This window comes from Pagrus pagrus (genome assembly GCF_965226575.1).
Source record: "Pagrus pagrus genome assembly, chromosome: 8".
Taxonomy (NCBI): Eukaryota; Metazoa; Chordata; class Actinopteri; order Spariformes; family Sparidae; genus Pagrus; species Pagrus pagrus.
This window is the reverse complement of record NC_140192.1, coordinates 1999288-2018087: the sequence shown is the minus strand read 5'-3', so window position 1 is coordinate 2018087 and position 18800 is coordinate 1999288. Positions and strand designations below refer to the sequence as shown.

At 41.1% G+C, this 18800-nt stretch overlaps 1 protein-coding gene across 2 annotated transcripts in view; it reads left to right on the top strand.

Annotated features, from left to right (window-relative positions):
* Nucleotides 1-18240, top strand: part of LOC311261059 (leucine-rich repeat transmembrane neuronal protein 4) — a 61697-nt gene extending 43457 nt beyond the window's left edge. The window contains exon 3 of one of the 2 annotated variants that reach the window (XM_084359436.1): nt 14895-18240. In XM_084359436.1, the coding sequence (XP_084215562.1) occupies nt 14895-15113 (219 nt within the window). In that variant the 3' untranslated portion in view covers nt 15114-18240. The remainder of the gene's footprint in view (nt 1-14894) is intronic. The other variant, XM_084359437.1, reaches the window with a different exon arrangement.
* The last annotated feature ends 560 nt before the right edge of the window (nt 18241-18800 follow it).

Genomic DNA, 18800 nt, shown 5'->3' with positions numbered 1-18800 from the left:
TTTTCCCCCTCGAGTCACGAGAGTTGCTTATTTATCAGCTGCAACATTAGCAGAGCAGTTCGGAGTCATGTTTATTTTAATTCTACTTTTGGTTTCTATGAACTCCTGAGGGAAGTATTTGGCTCTTTAGCTCTTAGTTTGTCACCACCATCGGCAGCAAGTCTCTAGCTGTGTCTGTCTGCAGTGTGGTGATGAGAAGTTTTCACTGGAAAAAGCCAAAAAAGTTTTTCTTTGAGTGGGACGAGAGAGAGAGAGAAAACCAAACATGAAAAGTCCAAAAACCAGAACAACGAACAATGAACAGATGCTGAAAAGCTCCGTCGAGCTGAAGGGATCTGCAGAGCTGGCTGACAATTGTAGTTTTTATATTGTTATGAGTTTATTTTATAATAATATGTATTTATGATAATTTTACATTATTAATCAAACGTATTCTTGTAACTATGTCGTAGACAGTAGATAGTCACTCACCCCTCTCCCTGCAAAATTTGGTTTCTTCCAAAAGTTGCCAGATGAAATTTGTCCTCCAGCAGCAGCGTCACACATTCATGTGACGAGATGTGGGCCAAGTTATAATTCACAGTCTCACTGAGCTGGTTAGAAGAGTTTTCATCCCTTTTACAAACATGTGAAACTAAAATGCAGAAAGTTTCAAACACTTTATTGAATTTGAGCATTTTGAGAGATGAAGACGTAGTTTTCTTTGCAAGATAGTCGAAAAGTTCCAACTCAAGTTAGTGGAGATTCATAAATTGTTTAGTCTTCTGGCTTCAGATAAGACGAGACAAAATATTACAATAACAACCAGAGGGTTCTCCGGGTCTGGGTCTCACACTGGGCCCAGTTTTTAGGAGGATAAACACAATAGAGTATTAAATATTAGTGAATATACAAAATATAAAGTGTTTAAGGAGTAAATGATAAAACCTGTGCCTAGTAGAATAAGAGTAAACTAACAATGAACTAAAATAGAAAAAAGTGATATTGGCAGTGATTTTGAAAAGTAGATAAATAATGAATAAAGAAGTAATATCAGTGTAATCAACCACATGATATTAAAGGTTATATTGTATAAGATGTAATAATAATGTGAAATGATGAAGTGAAGTTAGACAGAGTCAGGGAAGTTGCCTGGTTCCTTCATTCAGTGGCTTTATTCTCTAACATACAAACAAACAGTCGTGTGAATTATTATAAATATAAAAATATTGATTTCAGCAGCTTTAAGTGTATTTTAACAGCCCGGACGAAGTCCTGACAGTCAGGAGTTTGTTCAGATGAGCTGAGCTGAAAGTTTTCTGATCATTAAAAGTGAAATTCTCAAAATATTTTGGTAATTTTCATAGTTGAGTCTTTGTTGGACAATTCAAGGCCAGAAAAACACATAATTATATCTGCCCCTTCAAAGCAGAGTTGGTTTAATGTCACTGAATCAAATAAAAACCAGCATGTCGATTCATAGATAACAAAAGAAAAGAGAAATACGTACGTTACATGTTGTTCATCATGTCAGTGGAACATCTGGCATTCTGTCAAATTGGATTATTTCTGTGTCTGAACGCTGTCGATTTATTTCTCTTGTCATAAAAAGATTATTGAAATTGCAGCAAGGACGGAAATATTCAGACCTCAGTACGATGCATGTCACAGAGGGACGGCAGCGTTCAGCTCTGCTTTATGTGCATGTCGTGCGTTAGGTGAATTAACTGTGAAGCTTCAGATAAAATGTGAAAGAACGATAAAAACACTATGATACCGTCACAGCTACGAGTAAACAGCGGTGACCTTCCAAACTATGTATCTCTCGTTTTTCCGGATTGAGGCATTTAATGACTGTTTTGACAAGCAGCATCAGCACGTAGTCACTGTGTGTGTGTGTGTGTGTGTGTGTGTGTGTGTGTGTGTGTGTGTGTGTGTGTGTGTGTGTGTGTGTGTGTGTGTGTGTGCAATGTGTGTGGGAGTGTAAAGAGAAAAACAGTCAGCGAGGGAGAATGAAACCAAACACAGTAGCTCTGTATGTGCCTCCCGTTGAATCAGGATTAATCTATGCATCTATATATTTCTTGGCATCCGCATTCAGGGTACTTATATCTCTATACATCAGGAAAGACTCCATACTGACTCATAAATTGTCCGTCCAGTAAATAACAGTAAATCTCGGCGTGCTCTGCCAACATTGATGAGCAGAAAATGGGATGAGCAGCATTAGGAGGAGATAAATCCCCACATCTGAAGGATTATGGTTATTTTGACAAATGCAAAGCGCTTTTCAAATAGAAATGTAATTACATGGTGAATATTAAAGTCAGCAAAAGATCATCTTTCTGGAATTCCTGTACATGCGGTGTTGAGAATATACAACTTATGGTTTCCTTTCAGATGGATGTCAGTTATTTTTCCTCTCTGCTGGTTGGTCAGGCCTCACAGGGACGATGCTCGTGGTCCGCTGTCGGTTAAATCTGCTGTGTGATTTATTAAATATTATGTTTTATTGTGCAGACATGCTGTTGTTCTCATGCACATTTAAAGACAATCACGAGACACCCCCTTGCTCCTCCCCATGGACGTATCCAGACACCTGGACACAGTGTTGGAGGTGGAGCCCCTTTCGTTCCTATGAAAGCTGCTCAGTGGAGCTTTAAACCCGAAAAGTTCGACTTTCTGAGCATAAACATATCTGAATCGTCCGTGTTGTCGGCCCACAGAGCGTGTGCACTGGAGACCAGTTTGGCGCCCAGCTAACTTAAATAGAGACAGATTTATTTAATCTTGCAGCTCTTCTAGACTTTCCAGTTTTTATTGGACCCGTGTCTTATCTTATATCTTGACAACACACCGCCCCTTTCAGGTTTACTATCTGTTTGTGTTTTATTTGACAACTGTATGACAGTTGAGAGACTTTCAACTCGGAGCAGCAGCACAAAAAAGGCGAAGCGTTGGAAAAAAAAGACGCTGGGCGGTGCAATAAAAAAAAAATCTATTTGGACACATGGCCTGAGTCCAGCAGTGAAGTTGCTGCACCCGGTACCACTCCTTGATTATCAGTGCAGAACAGCAAGGAGCACAGGTTGTTAAGGTTAGTGTCGCTAGTGTCCAGGTAATGCTTCCATATTTTTCTGCATCAGATAAAGTCCATCTAACAGTCCGTCTGATATTCACATCGAACAAGAACCATCCAAACGACCTACTTCACACTTGGCAGGCTTGTTGCTGTAGACACAATGAAGTGCAGTGTCCGATGTGGTGCCATTTAAACACCACGTTCAATAATACATTTTTAATAAACAGCCACTGCAGCAGTGGGGGCGTGGCTTCACACGTGATCCCTCTCACATGATCTCGTGGTGAAGCAGACGTAAACATAATGGAGACTAGCGTGGTGCAACAACCTGCTGCAGTGAGAAATAAACAAGAGCAGAAGGTCAGCTCAGGTTTTCTGTTCTCCAGAGAGAACTGGAGGTGAGATCTCAACGCTAGCCTCAAGGGCTTGAATGTGTACTGTTGCTTGGCAGCACACCAGCTGCTCCGGGACGCCGCTGACATCGGTTGTTGTGGATGAAATCATCCAGATTTTTAAAACCTAAATATCAAAAATATTTGACATTATCAGGGTGGCCCTGACGAGTCTGAGGCTTCAGCCCGGATCTGTAGACTCCTCACAGTACCAGATGATCTGTGCTGAACAGCATGTTTTGAAATGGCACTGCAGCAGTCAGATAAATGTCACGGCGCTGTCATGTCTGTCTTCTTTTTGTGTGTTTTCAGAGGTTTGTCTGTTTGCCAGCCTGATTTTCGCTCCACACCTGCTCTGCTTTTCCTTCATTAGCCCAGCCCTGTTCACAGTGTTGTTCTCGGCCTATCAGCTCTTTCCTGCTCTCTTGCATCCCCTTCTCATTACCCTCACCTGTGTTTCTCCGCCTCTCTCCACCAACAACACATCGCCTCATTATTTTACTCTGTATTTAAGTCCAGTCTTTGTGTTTGCCTGAGCCTGCTGTTCAGTTATCCTCTTCCCGTGGTTTATTTTGAATAAATGTTCTGCAGCTGGTCTGCCGTCTCTTGCATTTGGGTCGACCTTCTTCTGCTGACGGCATGTTGGGAAACGTCTGGTCGCGGGACACGGGTGCTCGAAATGACTCGAAAATGAGATTGAGCCTTACAACATTAATAATACAGAACATGGACACTACACAATATGAGAATGTGTTTTTCTCCCACAGTTTGCCCTCAGTTAATTAAGTTTACTGGATGATTGTTTCCAGCTTCATGTCTGTGTCAATCACCCTGAAGTCATTTTTCAATTTATCCCCCCTGAGCAACAATCAGGGCCGTGGGGTCCGTGGCCATTAGCATGCCATTCAGCATCCATGAGTGTGTAGCCTAATAGACGGCGATGATAATGGAGGCTTGTCTGTGCTCTCTCGCCGCAGCGTTGACCACTGAGTGAATTATCCAGCTGACAGAGAGCAGCAGCACAGCTTCGGAGGCGGAGGATGTTGTTAATATGCCAATGAGAGCTCATGCCTCCCGTGCCAGTCTGAGGCATGCTGGCATGGTGCAGCTGCCTATCACCTAATTGGGAATCATTTAGCAGCAGCTTGACCTACATTCAGAGCAGAGCAGAGGGGACCACCTATGTGGATGTTTTCTATTAGCAATCCAAAGCTAATAGCTCGGGAGTTTGAGATAATTGCTGGTGTGCTGTGTCACAAGAGTTTGTGTCATTGTTCTCTTCAGTAGACGCTTTAATTGAATCTTTGTTATAAAACACTGAATTTTTGCCAGAGAGCTGTTTTTAATGTGACAGTGAAAGTTTCAGATGTTAAAGGAGCATTTTGACATTTTGCTGAGAGTTGGATTCTCGAGGGGCTAAATTAGAGCGGGAGGAGAAAAATCAAATCGAGATACAATCTGACGTATTTACTGACAGACTTTAGAGGGATTATTTTAAACTTCAGTCAGGTCTGTAGCGCAGTAATCTCCCTCTTTATATCAGGGTTTTTTAGTTTTTCATGTCACTTATTTGTGCCGTTATTGAAAGTGATGCTCTTCACTTCACTCACTTCTACACTTCTACACTACATTTGACTCATAATATAAAATGATCACAACCTCATAGAAAATATAACAGCGATAAATTAAAGATATCGACGAATAGGCATCGAGCCCTCATTTAATCAGGTTAGTACGACTGCGATCACGGATCTCTTTTAAAAGGGAACAGGGAACATAAAATCTGAATAATTGAAATGGTTTTAATACTTATTTTTCGCAGTATTAGTACACAAGTACCTGTGTTTTTGACAGCGAGCTGACACGTGCACAGCTGCAGTGTAAGGCTGCACAATTAATCGCAAAATAAGCGAAATCACAAGAACTGCAATTAATTTATAAAGGTCAAATGTTGCAGCGCTGCAGAGATGCTCTGGCCTACAAACCTTGTTCTCCAGATGTAATAAAACATGTTTCTTTGGGCAGAGACCAGGAGAAACACATCATCATGATTTTACTAGTTTTTCAATAACATACGCAATCACAACATCACTGTGTGACAGCAGCCCGACTGTAGCGCCGACACACTTCTGCCTCCTCCAGAAGTGAAAATGAACTTAAATGCTTTTGTTGTTGAAACACAGTGTGCAAGCCTTCCTTTATTTACCTTTTAATAAGAATCTGAAATATTACACCCTCAATGTTGGGTCAATTTTTCCCTTTGTTATGGAAAATGGTATCGAATATCAATATTATTCAAGGTATTATATTAAAATTAGAAATTCCAGCATCAGAGAATACAGAGAAATATTCAGATAAAACATTTTCACACAGACAAACTGGACCCGATGGATTTCACCTCGGCTTAAAAATTGTTGGGTGGTGCAACATTGTGATGTTTCAGTTCAGCCTGTAGATTGTTTCATGCAGTGAAAACCTACAAACTGTGACTGTGAGTTTAAAAGAGAAGAAAAGTAAACAGGACGTTTCTCAGTAACGGTTTGTAAATAAAAACAGCAGTGCACCTAAAGCAAACCATCAATACTCAGTGATGAGTAAGAGAGCAGCAGTTTGTGGTGAATCTCTCCATCCAGCAAGTGAAGACAATGAGCAGAGGCATTCAGATACAGCACATCTCCATAATCAATAACAGACAAGGCAGGTTTATTTATACAGCACCATTCAGACACAAGGCAGCTCAGAGTGCCTCACGGAGACGCGAGGAGACATTAAAATAAGACATTAGGACATCAAGCGAATGTTTGAAATGCAATTTAAAAGACAATAAAGCAAAAGCAAAAACAGTCAGAGATAACAAATGCATTAAAAAGACAACAAAAACAGCAAGTTAAGGATTAAAAAGAATTATGAATGTTTGAAAGGTTTAAAAAGGTAGACTGCAAAAAGAAAACTGAGACTTGTTTCTATATTAAAGTCTCAATAATAGCTTCAGCTGTTCTGTCACATGCTGGAGTTTTCTCCCACGCTGCAGATCTTCATGTTTTTGAAGCGTTAAACGACATCTTGTTTCATCTGCATTCAGCCTGCAGATGAAACGACACCTCTGAGAGGATCAATGCCACCATCGCGTCTTTACGGTTAATATGAAGCTACAGCAATAGTCACGGTTGCCTATCTTAGCTTAGCATAAAGACTGAGAACAGGGGGAAACATGTAGCCTGGATTTATTAATTTCTCAGAGAGTAAAATATGGATCTTGTTGAAAAAGACGAGGCGTACTCATCTATGAGTGAGCACAGTTTGATGCAGATGCTCGGTCAGGTGAGTTTAAATTATGGTAAGCAATTATGGATGGTTTAATTTAGAGCGATACAGGGCTATTAATTTTGTTATTTAATTAGCGGTGATTGAATTAAAGGAGAGTGTTGGGCCTTGGTGGAGGTATGCACTCGCCTGGGTGCCTTTCTAGTTTATTCATTTATTTGAATAGTGCGAAAATAAAAACCTTAATGCAGCTGATTATATGTTGAGAGGTTTGATTTATAAATGTTTTTACTGAATATATTTTTATTTCTTTGTCACGCTGTCGTCTCTGTGATCGTATAATTAAATCATCTTCAGTTTGATTGAGTCATTATTTTTTACTTCATTTTGTTTGATTTGATTTTTCACTTGTTAATGAGACCTTGATCTCAATGTGACTTCCTGATTAAACAAAGTATAAATACATAAATAAATAATACTCAGGGATGGACAGAGAGAGACAAAAGAAAAGGTGTGGTGTTTATTCATCTTTTGCACTGATGTGTCCGGTGTATGTTTGGTTTCGTGCCACACTCTGCAGTGTTGGACAGAAAAGGCCACCAGAGCTGCTGGTGAATAATTTGTCATGTTGCCTGGGGTGAGGATTTCAGTGCTTATGTTTTGCTGAGGGCAGACTCAAAAGTGCATGAAAACCACACTCTCACTGTCTGCCTCTGCAGCAGCCCTCGTCTCATTTAACTTGTCATGTTTTGGCACTTTCCCTCCATGTTTATGTCATTTATATGATTTTTGTTTTGTCTAACACGCTTGAATTATTATTTTTTTTATTATCACTGTATGTGTTATCACCGCCCAGACAACTAAACTGTAAAGAAATCAGTTGAGAAAACAACAAAGATCTCTTTTGTTTGTTCCCACGTGAAGCTTAAAACAAGTCAAGATCATTTCTAACAGTTTTCAGACGCTGGAGGTTTCCGCTCATAAACAATGAGTCATTCGAGCTGAGAGGAAAGATGCAAAGCAGATATGTATCATAAAAGTGAAATGGGATGAGTTCACCTCGGCAGGATAGACGTGCAGTACAGCAGCTGTAACAGAGGTGCAGTTTCCACAGGTAGCAGCCTGCGTTCAAGGACACTCTTCATTCGAAATTGACTTCAGGGTAAACAGCAATAGTTTAAACCGTTAACATAACGTGAAGACAAGATCGGGCCGATGCCAGATGCTCGCTTTATAGCCTTGGCCAGCAGCCAGTGACTCGCTGAATAACGACTTACTCTTGTCAGGAGGAAGCGAGGCTATTCTGAGGTAGCTATTGTAATCAAGAGATTTGAATTCATCTTATATTTCTGCGGTTGTGTGGTGCACAGCTGGTTTGTAGAGGACTTCCTGAGCTGCTGAAGTTGAGGTAAGATGGTGATCATGCCTCAGGCTGTGTGTATGCAGCGATGGGCTCTAAGCAGCTCTGCTGGCAGCTCTCCAAGCTATGCTAGCCAATGAGTCACCTCTCTAAGAGCTGCAACCATAACAGCCAACATTTCCTCAATATTCCTGATTAAACCTGAGCGCTCACTCTGCTCGCTTGGCCAGAGAGGCTTTTCATTCTTTTCTTCTGTGCTAAGACGTGAAACTGATCCTGTTTTTGTTTGCTGCTTCAGAGATGCTGATATTAAAAACTTGATCTCATTCATGAAGAGCCGAGAAAAGGCGGCAGCCGCTGCGTGTGAATGGAGCGGCTTTAAAACGCAGGACGGTGTTTTGTTGACCTGCTGCGAAAAATGGAAAAACATTTATTCTGATGAAATGAGTCCCACCTGAATCAAGACTCACGAAGAGAGCTGACATTAACTTAATTGACTTTGTTTTGATATTTTGAATGTTGTGTTGTAGTAATTAGGAAGTGTTCTCATCCAGAGAGACCATCAGTGATTCAGAGAAGCTGTTTAGTGTTTTCACCAAAGAAAAAATAAGGCACAATAATTTACCGGCTAATTGAAAGACATTGTGAAGCTGTAGGAATTAAAAATGTGACCACTTAGCTGTCTTTATAATAACCAGAACAACAAAATATAAAAGCGGGGGCTTCATCAGTTCATTTCAGAATATGAACAGCTACCAGATGGATTGACTTGAAATGTGGTGCAGATTTCCACCGACTTTCAAGATTCATTTAATGATTAATATGCAACACAAGTTCAACACGAGTTGGAGGGATGATTATTATCTTTTGAAGGCTAACGTGGAGGTTGGCGCGGTTCCTTTGACTGAAGCATGTGGGATTTCTGAATTGGATTTTGGATTATAGCAGAAAATAATCTCTGTGACAAACACAAGTTTATGATTCTTACACGTTTTGTTCATCAAGATAATCTCCACAGATGAACACCACTTTGTGATGTTTGAAGTCTAATGTTACAAACAGACGACATCACGGCCACATGACTTAAACGTCTCCACCACTGAGCGTCTTACTGCACAATTACTATCCAGGTTTCTATAAACTGATCAATGTACAAGTTGTAAAGTCAGAGTGAGAAAAGTGTGTAACTAAAGTGGGCCTGTAAAGACGGACTAGTGAGTAGATGAGTCTCCGTGTTCGCTGTGAGGACGTTTAATGTCCCCGACAACCTCTGTAGTCTCATTTAGACACTCGTTAGCAACCGCTAACTGTTTTTAACACATGGAAGAGCTTCATAATTAAACTGTGGACATTTAATGATGAGTTTATGTCGGAGAACAAAACATGGAAATCTCTGAAGCTTGTTAACCACCAATCAATTGTATATATGAAGCCCACAATCATAGTCACGTTCCCTCAGTGGGCTTTACAATCTACACAGTGAACGACATCCTCTGTTGTCATTGTGAGCATGTTAGCATGGTAGCATTAGCATCTAACCCAAAGCACTGCTGTGACGGCCTCACGGGGCTTCTAGCATGCGTTGAGACGGACTGTAAACCTCTGCGTGGTAGAAAATCACTTGATTTAGGTCAATCTGGCAAAGCAGCAGGGTGCCGACGCAGCACAGGGTCGTCCATCTGCAAAACACTGATCGCATCCGTACTGGACATCATCTGTAGGTCTCTGATATAATGTTTAGCTCACCATCGTCACAACTAAATGTTAGACAAACTGCACGTCCTCCCCACAAGTCTGCACGGTCTTAAATATTATATAGGAGCGTGAGCCAACATACGTGACTTTACATTCATACTGTAAGTGTGAGATCCCAGTTTCCACCACTTCACACTTTCACTACCCACCACTGCGCTCGCTGTTTAACTGGTGTCTCACTCCCACTTTAATTAATTCACAGAATTAATTAGGACCGCAGCTAACAACTATTTTCATAATCAATTAGTTTCAACAAACAAAGCTTCTTCTCGTCTTCTCGCACTGTGCTCTTTCAGACAACTTGGCAAAGGCGAGTGCAGACGAGGCCAGTACAGTCAGAATAAAGGAAGGGAAATTAAACTATATTCGATCAGATATTTGCTTCAAGTATCTGTTGTGAAGAAATAAAGGATTCACTGTAGGCGGTCTCTGACTAACAACGTTAAATATCTCCCATCTTCAGCAGTTTTGTGTCTGTCCTGACAGACAAATGTAAGATTGCAGGCTAAAAGTCAAATGTAATGGACAGAAATACCTTCTGTCTGTTTTCTCTCCATCTTGTGATGGATTCATGTTGCCAGGCCCCGGATGTCCACAACGGCAGTATTAAGTTAGAACGTCTGAACATGCTGTTTTCTCTACCTCCATCATATTTCAAACGCAAACTCCAGAGACAGTGAGACGGCGTCATCTCCCGTTAATTATCACATTAGCATTAGCGTGTTTGGAAACACACATCAGCGGAGGGAACAGACTTTGACACAACTACCGGAATAAATACCCGTCATGTTACTTCAATTTCTATCACACTCCTTCACCGTCTTTGCTCACTGCTTCTTCTCTCGCAGTGAAGAGTTCCCACAGTTAATCACGTTGTTCAACCGTTACCTGAGGATAGTGACCGGGGAAAACCGTGCCGCGTGCTTCCTTTGTGTCGTATTTCTTCCCTCATTTTTGTGGGATGGTGTCGGTTTTTAGCTGTTCTATCAGTAGTTACTCCAGACTGATGAGTAAAAAGCAAAAAAGGCTGTCTATCCTACAACAAATCATTTGTCACATGTAAAAGTATAAAAGGTACAGATCCCAGTGAAATGGAAAATGTAAATTTCTGCTTTATTACATTTAAGAGAGAAAAGCAGCAGATATTCACCATCAGCGCTCGAGGAAAAAATACTGAGGGAGGCCTCACTAAAAATTAAAGACCCAATGAAATAAGAATTAGAATTTATTACATGGTAAGCGGCTCCATGTGAATAAAAATGTCGGCCTTACTTAGTGAGCCGCGAGCTGAGGGGGCTCTCTGTGTGAGATGCAGTCGGTGATGGTTCAAGCGAAGAGCTGGGAAACGCAGGAAAGTGACTTAAGTGTTTGAGGAGGAGGCAATAAAATCACAGAATGAGGTTGTTATACAGTGTGGTTGTTTTTAACAAACGTTAACACCAAACCTGCTGTGGGGGATCCAGTGTGTGTGTGTGTGTGTGTGTGTGTGTGTGTGTGTGTGTGTGTGTCTATACATCGGCTTTCTGATTGGGAGCATAAAAACCCAAACATTTGCATACGTGCATACATTTTGAAAAAATTAAATAGATGCATCTGAAATTCATCCAAAGTCCAAGCCTGGCCTGGAGCAGCGAGACGACTACGACACCAGCACAATCTGGAGCCTCTGCTGTGTCAGTTTTGTTAGATTTATTGGATAATGTGAGTATTTTTTATTTTTTCACGTCGTTGGGTTTAGAGAAAGGTCTGATTCCAAACAGTGAATTGCCGTCACAGACAAAAACTTTGACGTTGATGCATTATTCGCCGCAGACTGAACATAATGATAAAAAATGAGCCGGCACTTGTGTCGGGTTCTTTGAGAAGGTTTAAATCAATCGGCACAGTGACGGTAAGCAGCTCGCTGTTTGAAGCACAGCATAAAAAAATACCCCGACACAACAAACAGGCAGTCACTCTCACAGATTTAACTGTTTTATGTTCTCGTTTGACTGACACAGATCCTTCAAAAACACAAAATGTTACACAGACTCTTAACTGTTTAAAGTCTCTTTACTATTCATACTATCTATTGTGAGAAAACCTTCACGGTGAAAGCCTCTTACCTTTTCTAAAAGACGTATTTGTTTATGTGTTTACAGATCTGTGGAGGTAGAGTAAAACAAAGAAGACTTTTACCGTCTCAGTTACTGCGACTCGGTTTATTTTACGGCACCGTTTGGATCTGAGCCGGGATAAACTGGCAACGTGGAAGTTAAACAGGAGGAGATGCTGCAGAGACAAAGGTTGCGACTGCTCTGCCAACTGTTACTGTACACAGAGCGAGAGAGAGAGAGAGAGAGAGAGCAGACCAACCAAATCTATATTGACTTCACCACTTACATGTTTGACTTTCTTACTATTGCGATAATTGGAGGAAAGGAGCCCAGCATGTAGCCTTTCCCCTCGATACTCTGTGCAGAGAAACTCCCAGATCCAGACGGCGCCGCACACTTTGCTCATTTTGCATTCGGAGCATTGTTGTTCATGAATATTTTATTAAGTCCTCCGAAGTATAAGTGAGCAAAGTTCAGCTGCTGGATTTGACAATAGAGTGTTTTCAGCTAATCTTCCTATTACAGCAAAGAGCAAACGGAGCCGGATCGTTTCCTGATAGGAAAACATGACCTTCTGTAAGCTGTGATTTTACAGTTAAGGGTCTGAATAGTGATGGCGCTGTGAAACCTGACCTCATCAGACACGGAGATAAAAGACGTCTCTGCATCGAATCAAGCCTTTTGTGAGCCAATAAAATAACAACAGGTTCTGCACACATTATGATGAGGTTTGAGGCTTCACAGTAGGAATAGCACAAATGGTTTAACACCACAGCTAATGTTTAAAAGTATCCAATCAAAAAAGATGTGGTAGCAGCGTTCAACAACCTCTGTTAGCTCTTTTACTCTAATAAATACAGAAATAAATACCACAAGCATATTAATACAAGCAAAGTTGCCGACACAAACGTACCTCAGAAAGGGCTATCAGACCCAGCAGTCACTGCTGTGGGTGTGTGCTTTGTGCTAACTGGGTTAGCCGCTAAACAAGACTGTTGCTGCTGCAGCAATCCTGTTCTTTGGCTCAGGGGCTTTGTGCCAAACCCCCAGGAAGATGTATGTGAGCGTACAGTGTGAAAGCAGCTGCTGTAAAATGGTCTCAACCCTCCTGAAATGACTCGTTTCACTATCATGATTTGAGCCTTTTGGTCCGATAACATTAGGAAAGTCTAGAAGAGCACAACTAGATTATTTTATTCCCATTTAAGTTCGCCGGGCACTAAACCAGAAGCTTTTTACAGACAGGAAGTCGAGCTGTTTTGGCTTCGTGCACCACTGAGCAGCTTTCTTAGGAGTTAACAGGGCCCCAATGCTGTGTCCAGATTTTAATAGTTGGATCTATGCTGTGTGCTTTGTGCTACTTGCTAACGTGCTAATGTACGAAAACACCTAAAACATTATGATAATGAACGTAAACAAAGATCATGGCTATTGTTAATACTCACTGCTGTCAAGCTAGCATGTTAGTCTGTCCACCTCTGCAGTTTTTGTGCACCTAGCTCACTAATAGCTTTAGCAATATAGCCACCTAGCCTTGTGGAAGACTACATGAGAAATGAGTGCTCGCCAGATGGGAAATGTAAAAGTATTGCACCAGAGGCTTAAAATTATTCTATTTTAGAGGAATATCATCGTATTTATTTACATCGTATTCAAAACAGGCTGATAATTTTATATTTTTCATCTTCTTTTTTTGTTATTTTTGCTCTTTTTTATATTGTTTTCCAACAGTGCCATGGTATTTCATTGTGTTGATGTTTTGCACATCAGTACGATGACAATAAAGTATCCTTGAATCATGAATAGCTCATTGATAAAACTTTAATGACAAGACAGCATGAAAACCTTGAAGGCCGTGAGCTAAGCTAATTAAATAAATAAGTGGACATTCAACATACCTCAGCGAGATCGTTTAAGCTCTCAGCCGTGTTCCCGTATCATCATCAGAGCCTGCACCGAGCATGACTGCTGGACAGGAGGTCACATCAGACATAAGATCCATATTTTACCATCCTGATTATGTCAGATAATAAACTGAACTTAGAGAGCGTAAATGAAAACTAGCTACTAATGTTAGCGTCATAAAATGGTCAAATTATCAGACATTATGGCTTCACTGATTGTGGCATCACTGATCGTACAGAGGGTGAATTAAAGGTCTGCAACAGCCACAAATGTTTTGTTTTTATTTGTCAAAACATTTGATTTATTGATTGCTGTTCAGATGTTATGAGAGTTTCTATGAATATAACAGCTTCAGAATAACCTTCCAGCCCGACCTTTAACAGCCATTCACCACACTGCATCAGACTGCGAGCGTTAATGAAGAATATGCAGAATATATCTCCATGTGGAAGTGAACTTGACTGAAGTGCATTCAAGTGCTGCATGTGCGTCATCAAACATGAACGTTTCTTCACACTGTGTTACTGTTGCTTTGTTGCATTTGAAGATGCATGAGTGCATCCATATTTTGCGTGAAGGCATTAATAGTCATTAGAAATATTAATATCAATATTGCACAGACCACGACGCAGCTTTGTGCCTTTTAATTGACATAATTCAGACCACACTAGCACATAAAACTAAGAGAGGTCTTTGAATCAGCAAAGTGCTTGTAATGTAATAAGCACTCTCTTCTAAATGGAGCCTTGACTCCATTTAAAAGAGGGCAGAAAATATGTGTGCACTCTTGCTTAAGGCTTTCATCTTGCATATAAATCACTCCGGCTGAAAGTGGGTGTTTGAGCGCCACAGATTTCAGGTCTTGGGGCGCACACTACAGCAGCAGCCAAGGCTGCATTAATGACAGCACTGTGCCACGACTGCATGAAGTGAATTAAGCCAATTCCAAATATTCTGACTGAATAAAATGTTGAAACGGGGGATTTTTTTGGCTGATTTAAAAGGTTTAAATGTTCTTCTTCTCTCCTTTCCCTTCTTCTGCTTCCTGCTTGCGTCTATAGGTCCCGCGGCAGCTGAGTGCTCTGACGTTGTACAGGTGTGAGCCGTCGCTTCTGGATTACTGCCATGCCCACCTGTCACTGCGCCTCGACATGGGCATGGAGCCCCCAACTCAGGCGCCGAGAGGTCCGAGGCCAGCCAAATACCACCCGGGGCTAATGGCTGCCCTCCCCTCTGAGCCTGTGCTGCCCTGCCCCCAGACCCACTCCTTTCACCAGTGAGCTGGGGACACTGTGAGGCTCTGTGTCCAAATTACTGTACTGTATGTCTGCTGCACAGAACCAGTGGAGCACTCAGATGAAAAAGGAGGTTATGTGGGAGGAAACTGGGTCTGGTAAAGAAGCAAAAGAGACAATTAATCTACTGCAGAGCATCCTGGAGCCAGGGTAATGAAAATGAAAATATTTCTCGGTGGAAATAAAGGGGTGCAGCAGTATTGATTAGCGAGCTTCTGACCTACCTGACCCTCAGTGTCCTCAATTAGAGAAGGAGGCTGAACAGCAGCATGACTTTCCACGTTCTGCTCTGCCTCCCGAGGAGTATTAAGGATAATAATTTAATGATTTTTTTAATCTTATTAAACATTTTTCCTCGACTTCTCCTCATCTGGGCACCTCTCTGCTGCGTCAGGTTCAGTAATCAAATGCAAAATGCTATAAACAGAGCAGGGAAACAGCATGATAAGCAACTGAGTAGCAGAACAAATGAAAGATCAGCCAAGCTAAAAGGTTTTCTGCTGCTTTTTTTTTTAATCACGCTGTCAGTCAGAGGTCTCTCTGCAGCTCAAGAAATGAGCCCCACCAAATGAAATTACCCACGACGAGAGAAACAAGTCAGAAAATAAGTAATTGTCATATAAAATGTACAGCCTACACATCTCGCCGGCAGTAAGTATAATTTACATGGTGACTTTTGATTTCCTGAATGATTTGTGATGTTTATCACGTAATTAATTTAATGGAGCTGAAGAGATAAACAGATGAAAAATAAACAGATCTTGGTGCACTGGGAGTTGAGATATTTACTTTTCACCATCCATTTAAAATCTCTCCTGTACTTAATGGTTTCTGTTTTTAACTGTGTTCTTCAACAAGTTATCTGACTGTGCACTCATATATCTACATGTGTGCTTTTTACAAGATGTTGCATTATAATATATGGTAAATAAAACTGTGGTAAATGACCAGTAACAGTGTCATTCATCAACCCAAACAACTGTCTGCTGCATTTAGAAAAGCTGCGTAGGTGGTCGAGACTGAAAAGCGCTGAAGGCAAGTCTGATTTAAAACCATATGTCTGGTTTTTACTGTAGTGATCAAGACCCTGAAGGCAACTTTCACAGTTTTTTCTCCTGCTTCATTACTGTGTGTCCGATAACATGACGTAACAAACCAACTGTCTTCAGGACCTTTATGTGACTTCCAGGAAAGAAAAAACTTGTGTCTGAAACAATACCCAATTAAGATCCTGGATAATAACAGACAGCAGCTCCATGTTGTGCCGTGAAAATGGTGAAAGCTAAATGTGATATAATTGGAAACGTTTGTCAGCTGGGAATATACCGTTAGAGCAGCGATCGTCGAATCATATTTTAGCAGCTCAGCGCAGCGAGGCTGTCAAGCTTTAGATTCCTGCACGTGTTGAAACGCCGAGCATGAAGCTGCAGGAGAAAATAGTCTGAATGTAAAGAGTCAGGAGGGTCGTGTCCGTCCAACGACATGAACACAAGAGCAGAAGTGTAAGAACTGGATTAAACTGTCTGTATCTGCGGCGAGGTCGACAAACACTGTTCATCTAATCATAGTGAACTTCAGATGTCAAACCCTTTAACGTCCACATGACCACACAGAGAGGGTCACGGTCAGAGTTACGATTGGATCAACAACATTTCACGCACATTAACTATTCATGACTTGACTTTGCCACCTGAAGAAAAAAAGAAATGCCACCAGTAACGGCTTTATCTGGTGTCGCCGCGTTGGTTTTGTTCCTAGAACATAATAATTAATGTTGCTTTAAACTTTAAGCTTTGCTCTGCCAGGCGTCTGCAGCTGAGCGGGTCAGGAGGCTTGTTTAGGTTCAGATAAAGATGCTTTGTGTTGAAATGGACCTTTCCAAAACGTTGAACACATAATCTCTCTAACGTGTGTGTTTTTCTGTTTTTTTCATTGTCCCGAGTTTCAAAGCTACGACATTATGAAAACATGATCTGTCAGATGAAATTATGGTGCCGGAGCTACATAATTATGAAGCTGTAGGAGCGACACGGCGACATCACATCGTGCAAAGCGGTCGATTGTTTTGCAGCCCATTAGTGAACTACTTTTTCTGAGGTCACAGGTCACAGCAGACAACATCGATTTTCAGCTGGTGAGGATGTTTTTACTTGGCACATAGGCTGAAGCATTAACCTCCGTCTGTTAGTGTGATATCATGTAGGCATGTAAAATAAAGGAGTCAATTAAAAACATTTAAAACAGTCAGCCAGAGACGTTTTCATGTAGGTCAGATATGAACGCAGCTTATTAAGACTCATATTTGCGTTTGTTGTGAGGGCGTGGGCTCTTGTTGCCGTAGTAATTATCGTGGCTGAAAAAGAGGAGAAACAGCATGAAGAGCAAAAAGTCTGTACAGAGACGAGGATGGAGACGGTCGGTTGGGTAAAAGCACAGGAAGTTAATCTAGGAGACGGCTGTTTGTGTCCGGTGTGAAACCAAAACACAACGTTGAGTTATTTTCTCTTAACATGAACATAATGCAAAGTAAGTAACTCAATAAAATAGGTACATTTGTAACTGAAGTTGTCAACGTAGTTACTTAAACCAAAACTACAATCTTTCCTGAACCTAACCAAACTGCAAACATGCAACCAAGTCATGTTGTTTTGGGTCAAGGAGGCGATCAACCTTTCAGTCGTTTTAATATGAGGATGTGTCACTTTCAACAAATTCATGGAGTAAATGGTTAATCCTGCTAGCTTAATCGGCTAGCTAAAATCTGCCAGCAACAGATGTAGTTTCAGCTGCGAAAATCAACAGAAATGAGAAGCTTTTATTGTGTAAAACTCTGAAATCAAGAAACTATTCATATATATATAAATTTAAGTGGTAAGTTGTCCCTGGTGTCGCTGTAAACTGCATACTTCTGTGTGAGAATGGAGAGCTTTGTTAATGTTTTGTGACATGAAATTACAGACTGTATTTATTATATATATTCCTTTTTTAACAGAAATGTTATTTTCCTTGTATTTCCTTGTTTTTTGGGGAAAGGGAACAAAATAGGAATGTACAGTATCTGTTAGATTTCAAGATCATTAAATTCAAGATTAAAGCTGATTGTATAAAATCAGTCATGTGACATCATGATCGCAGGTGAATGATGCATTGATTGACTGCACACTTGTGTATGTTGAGATTTTCTTATGATCCCTCGGTGACAGACATCTTGTAAACGCTCCACCTGGTGCTTTTCTTCAGTGCCGGGGATATATCTGCTTATGACATGTGACAGCTTCACGCTGCTGGAGGATTTAGCGCTCCGCGGCCGCACACACGAAACAGTTTAACGACGCTGATAGATTGCACAAACTGCGCTCACTTCGAGAGTTAGAGGAGGGTTTGGTGAGAGGAATCAGGACGGGAAATGTTGAAGAAGAGCATCTTAGACTTACGCGTTCACATGCGTTAACACCAACAGGCCGATGACTCACGATGCTTCACTTGATAAGCACTTGTGGGAAACTACTGTCTCCAACAGCATTAGCACACAAACTTGGAAAAAATAATTATCACCCAGAGCACGTCTTGAATCTGCCGTGTGACTCACAGAAACACGACAGAAGCTGGAGATATTTTCATCATGGAGGGCTGCTCGGTGATTTTACAGGTGGCGAGATGATTTGGGGTTGC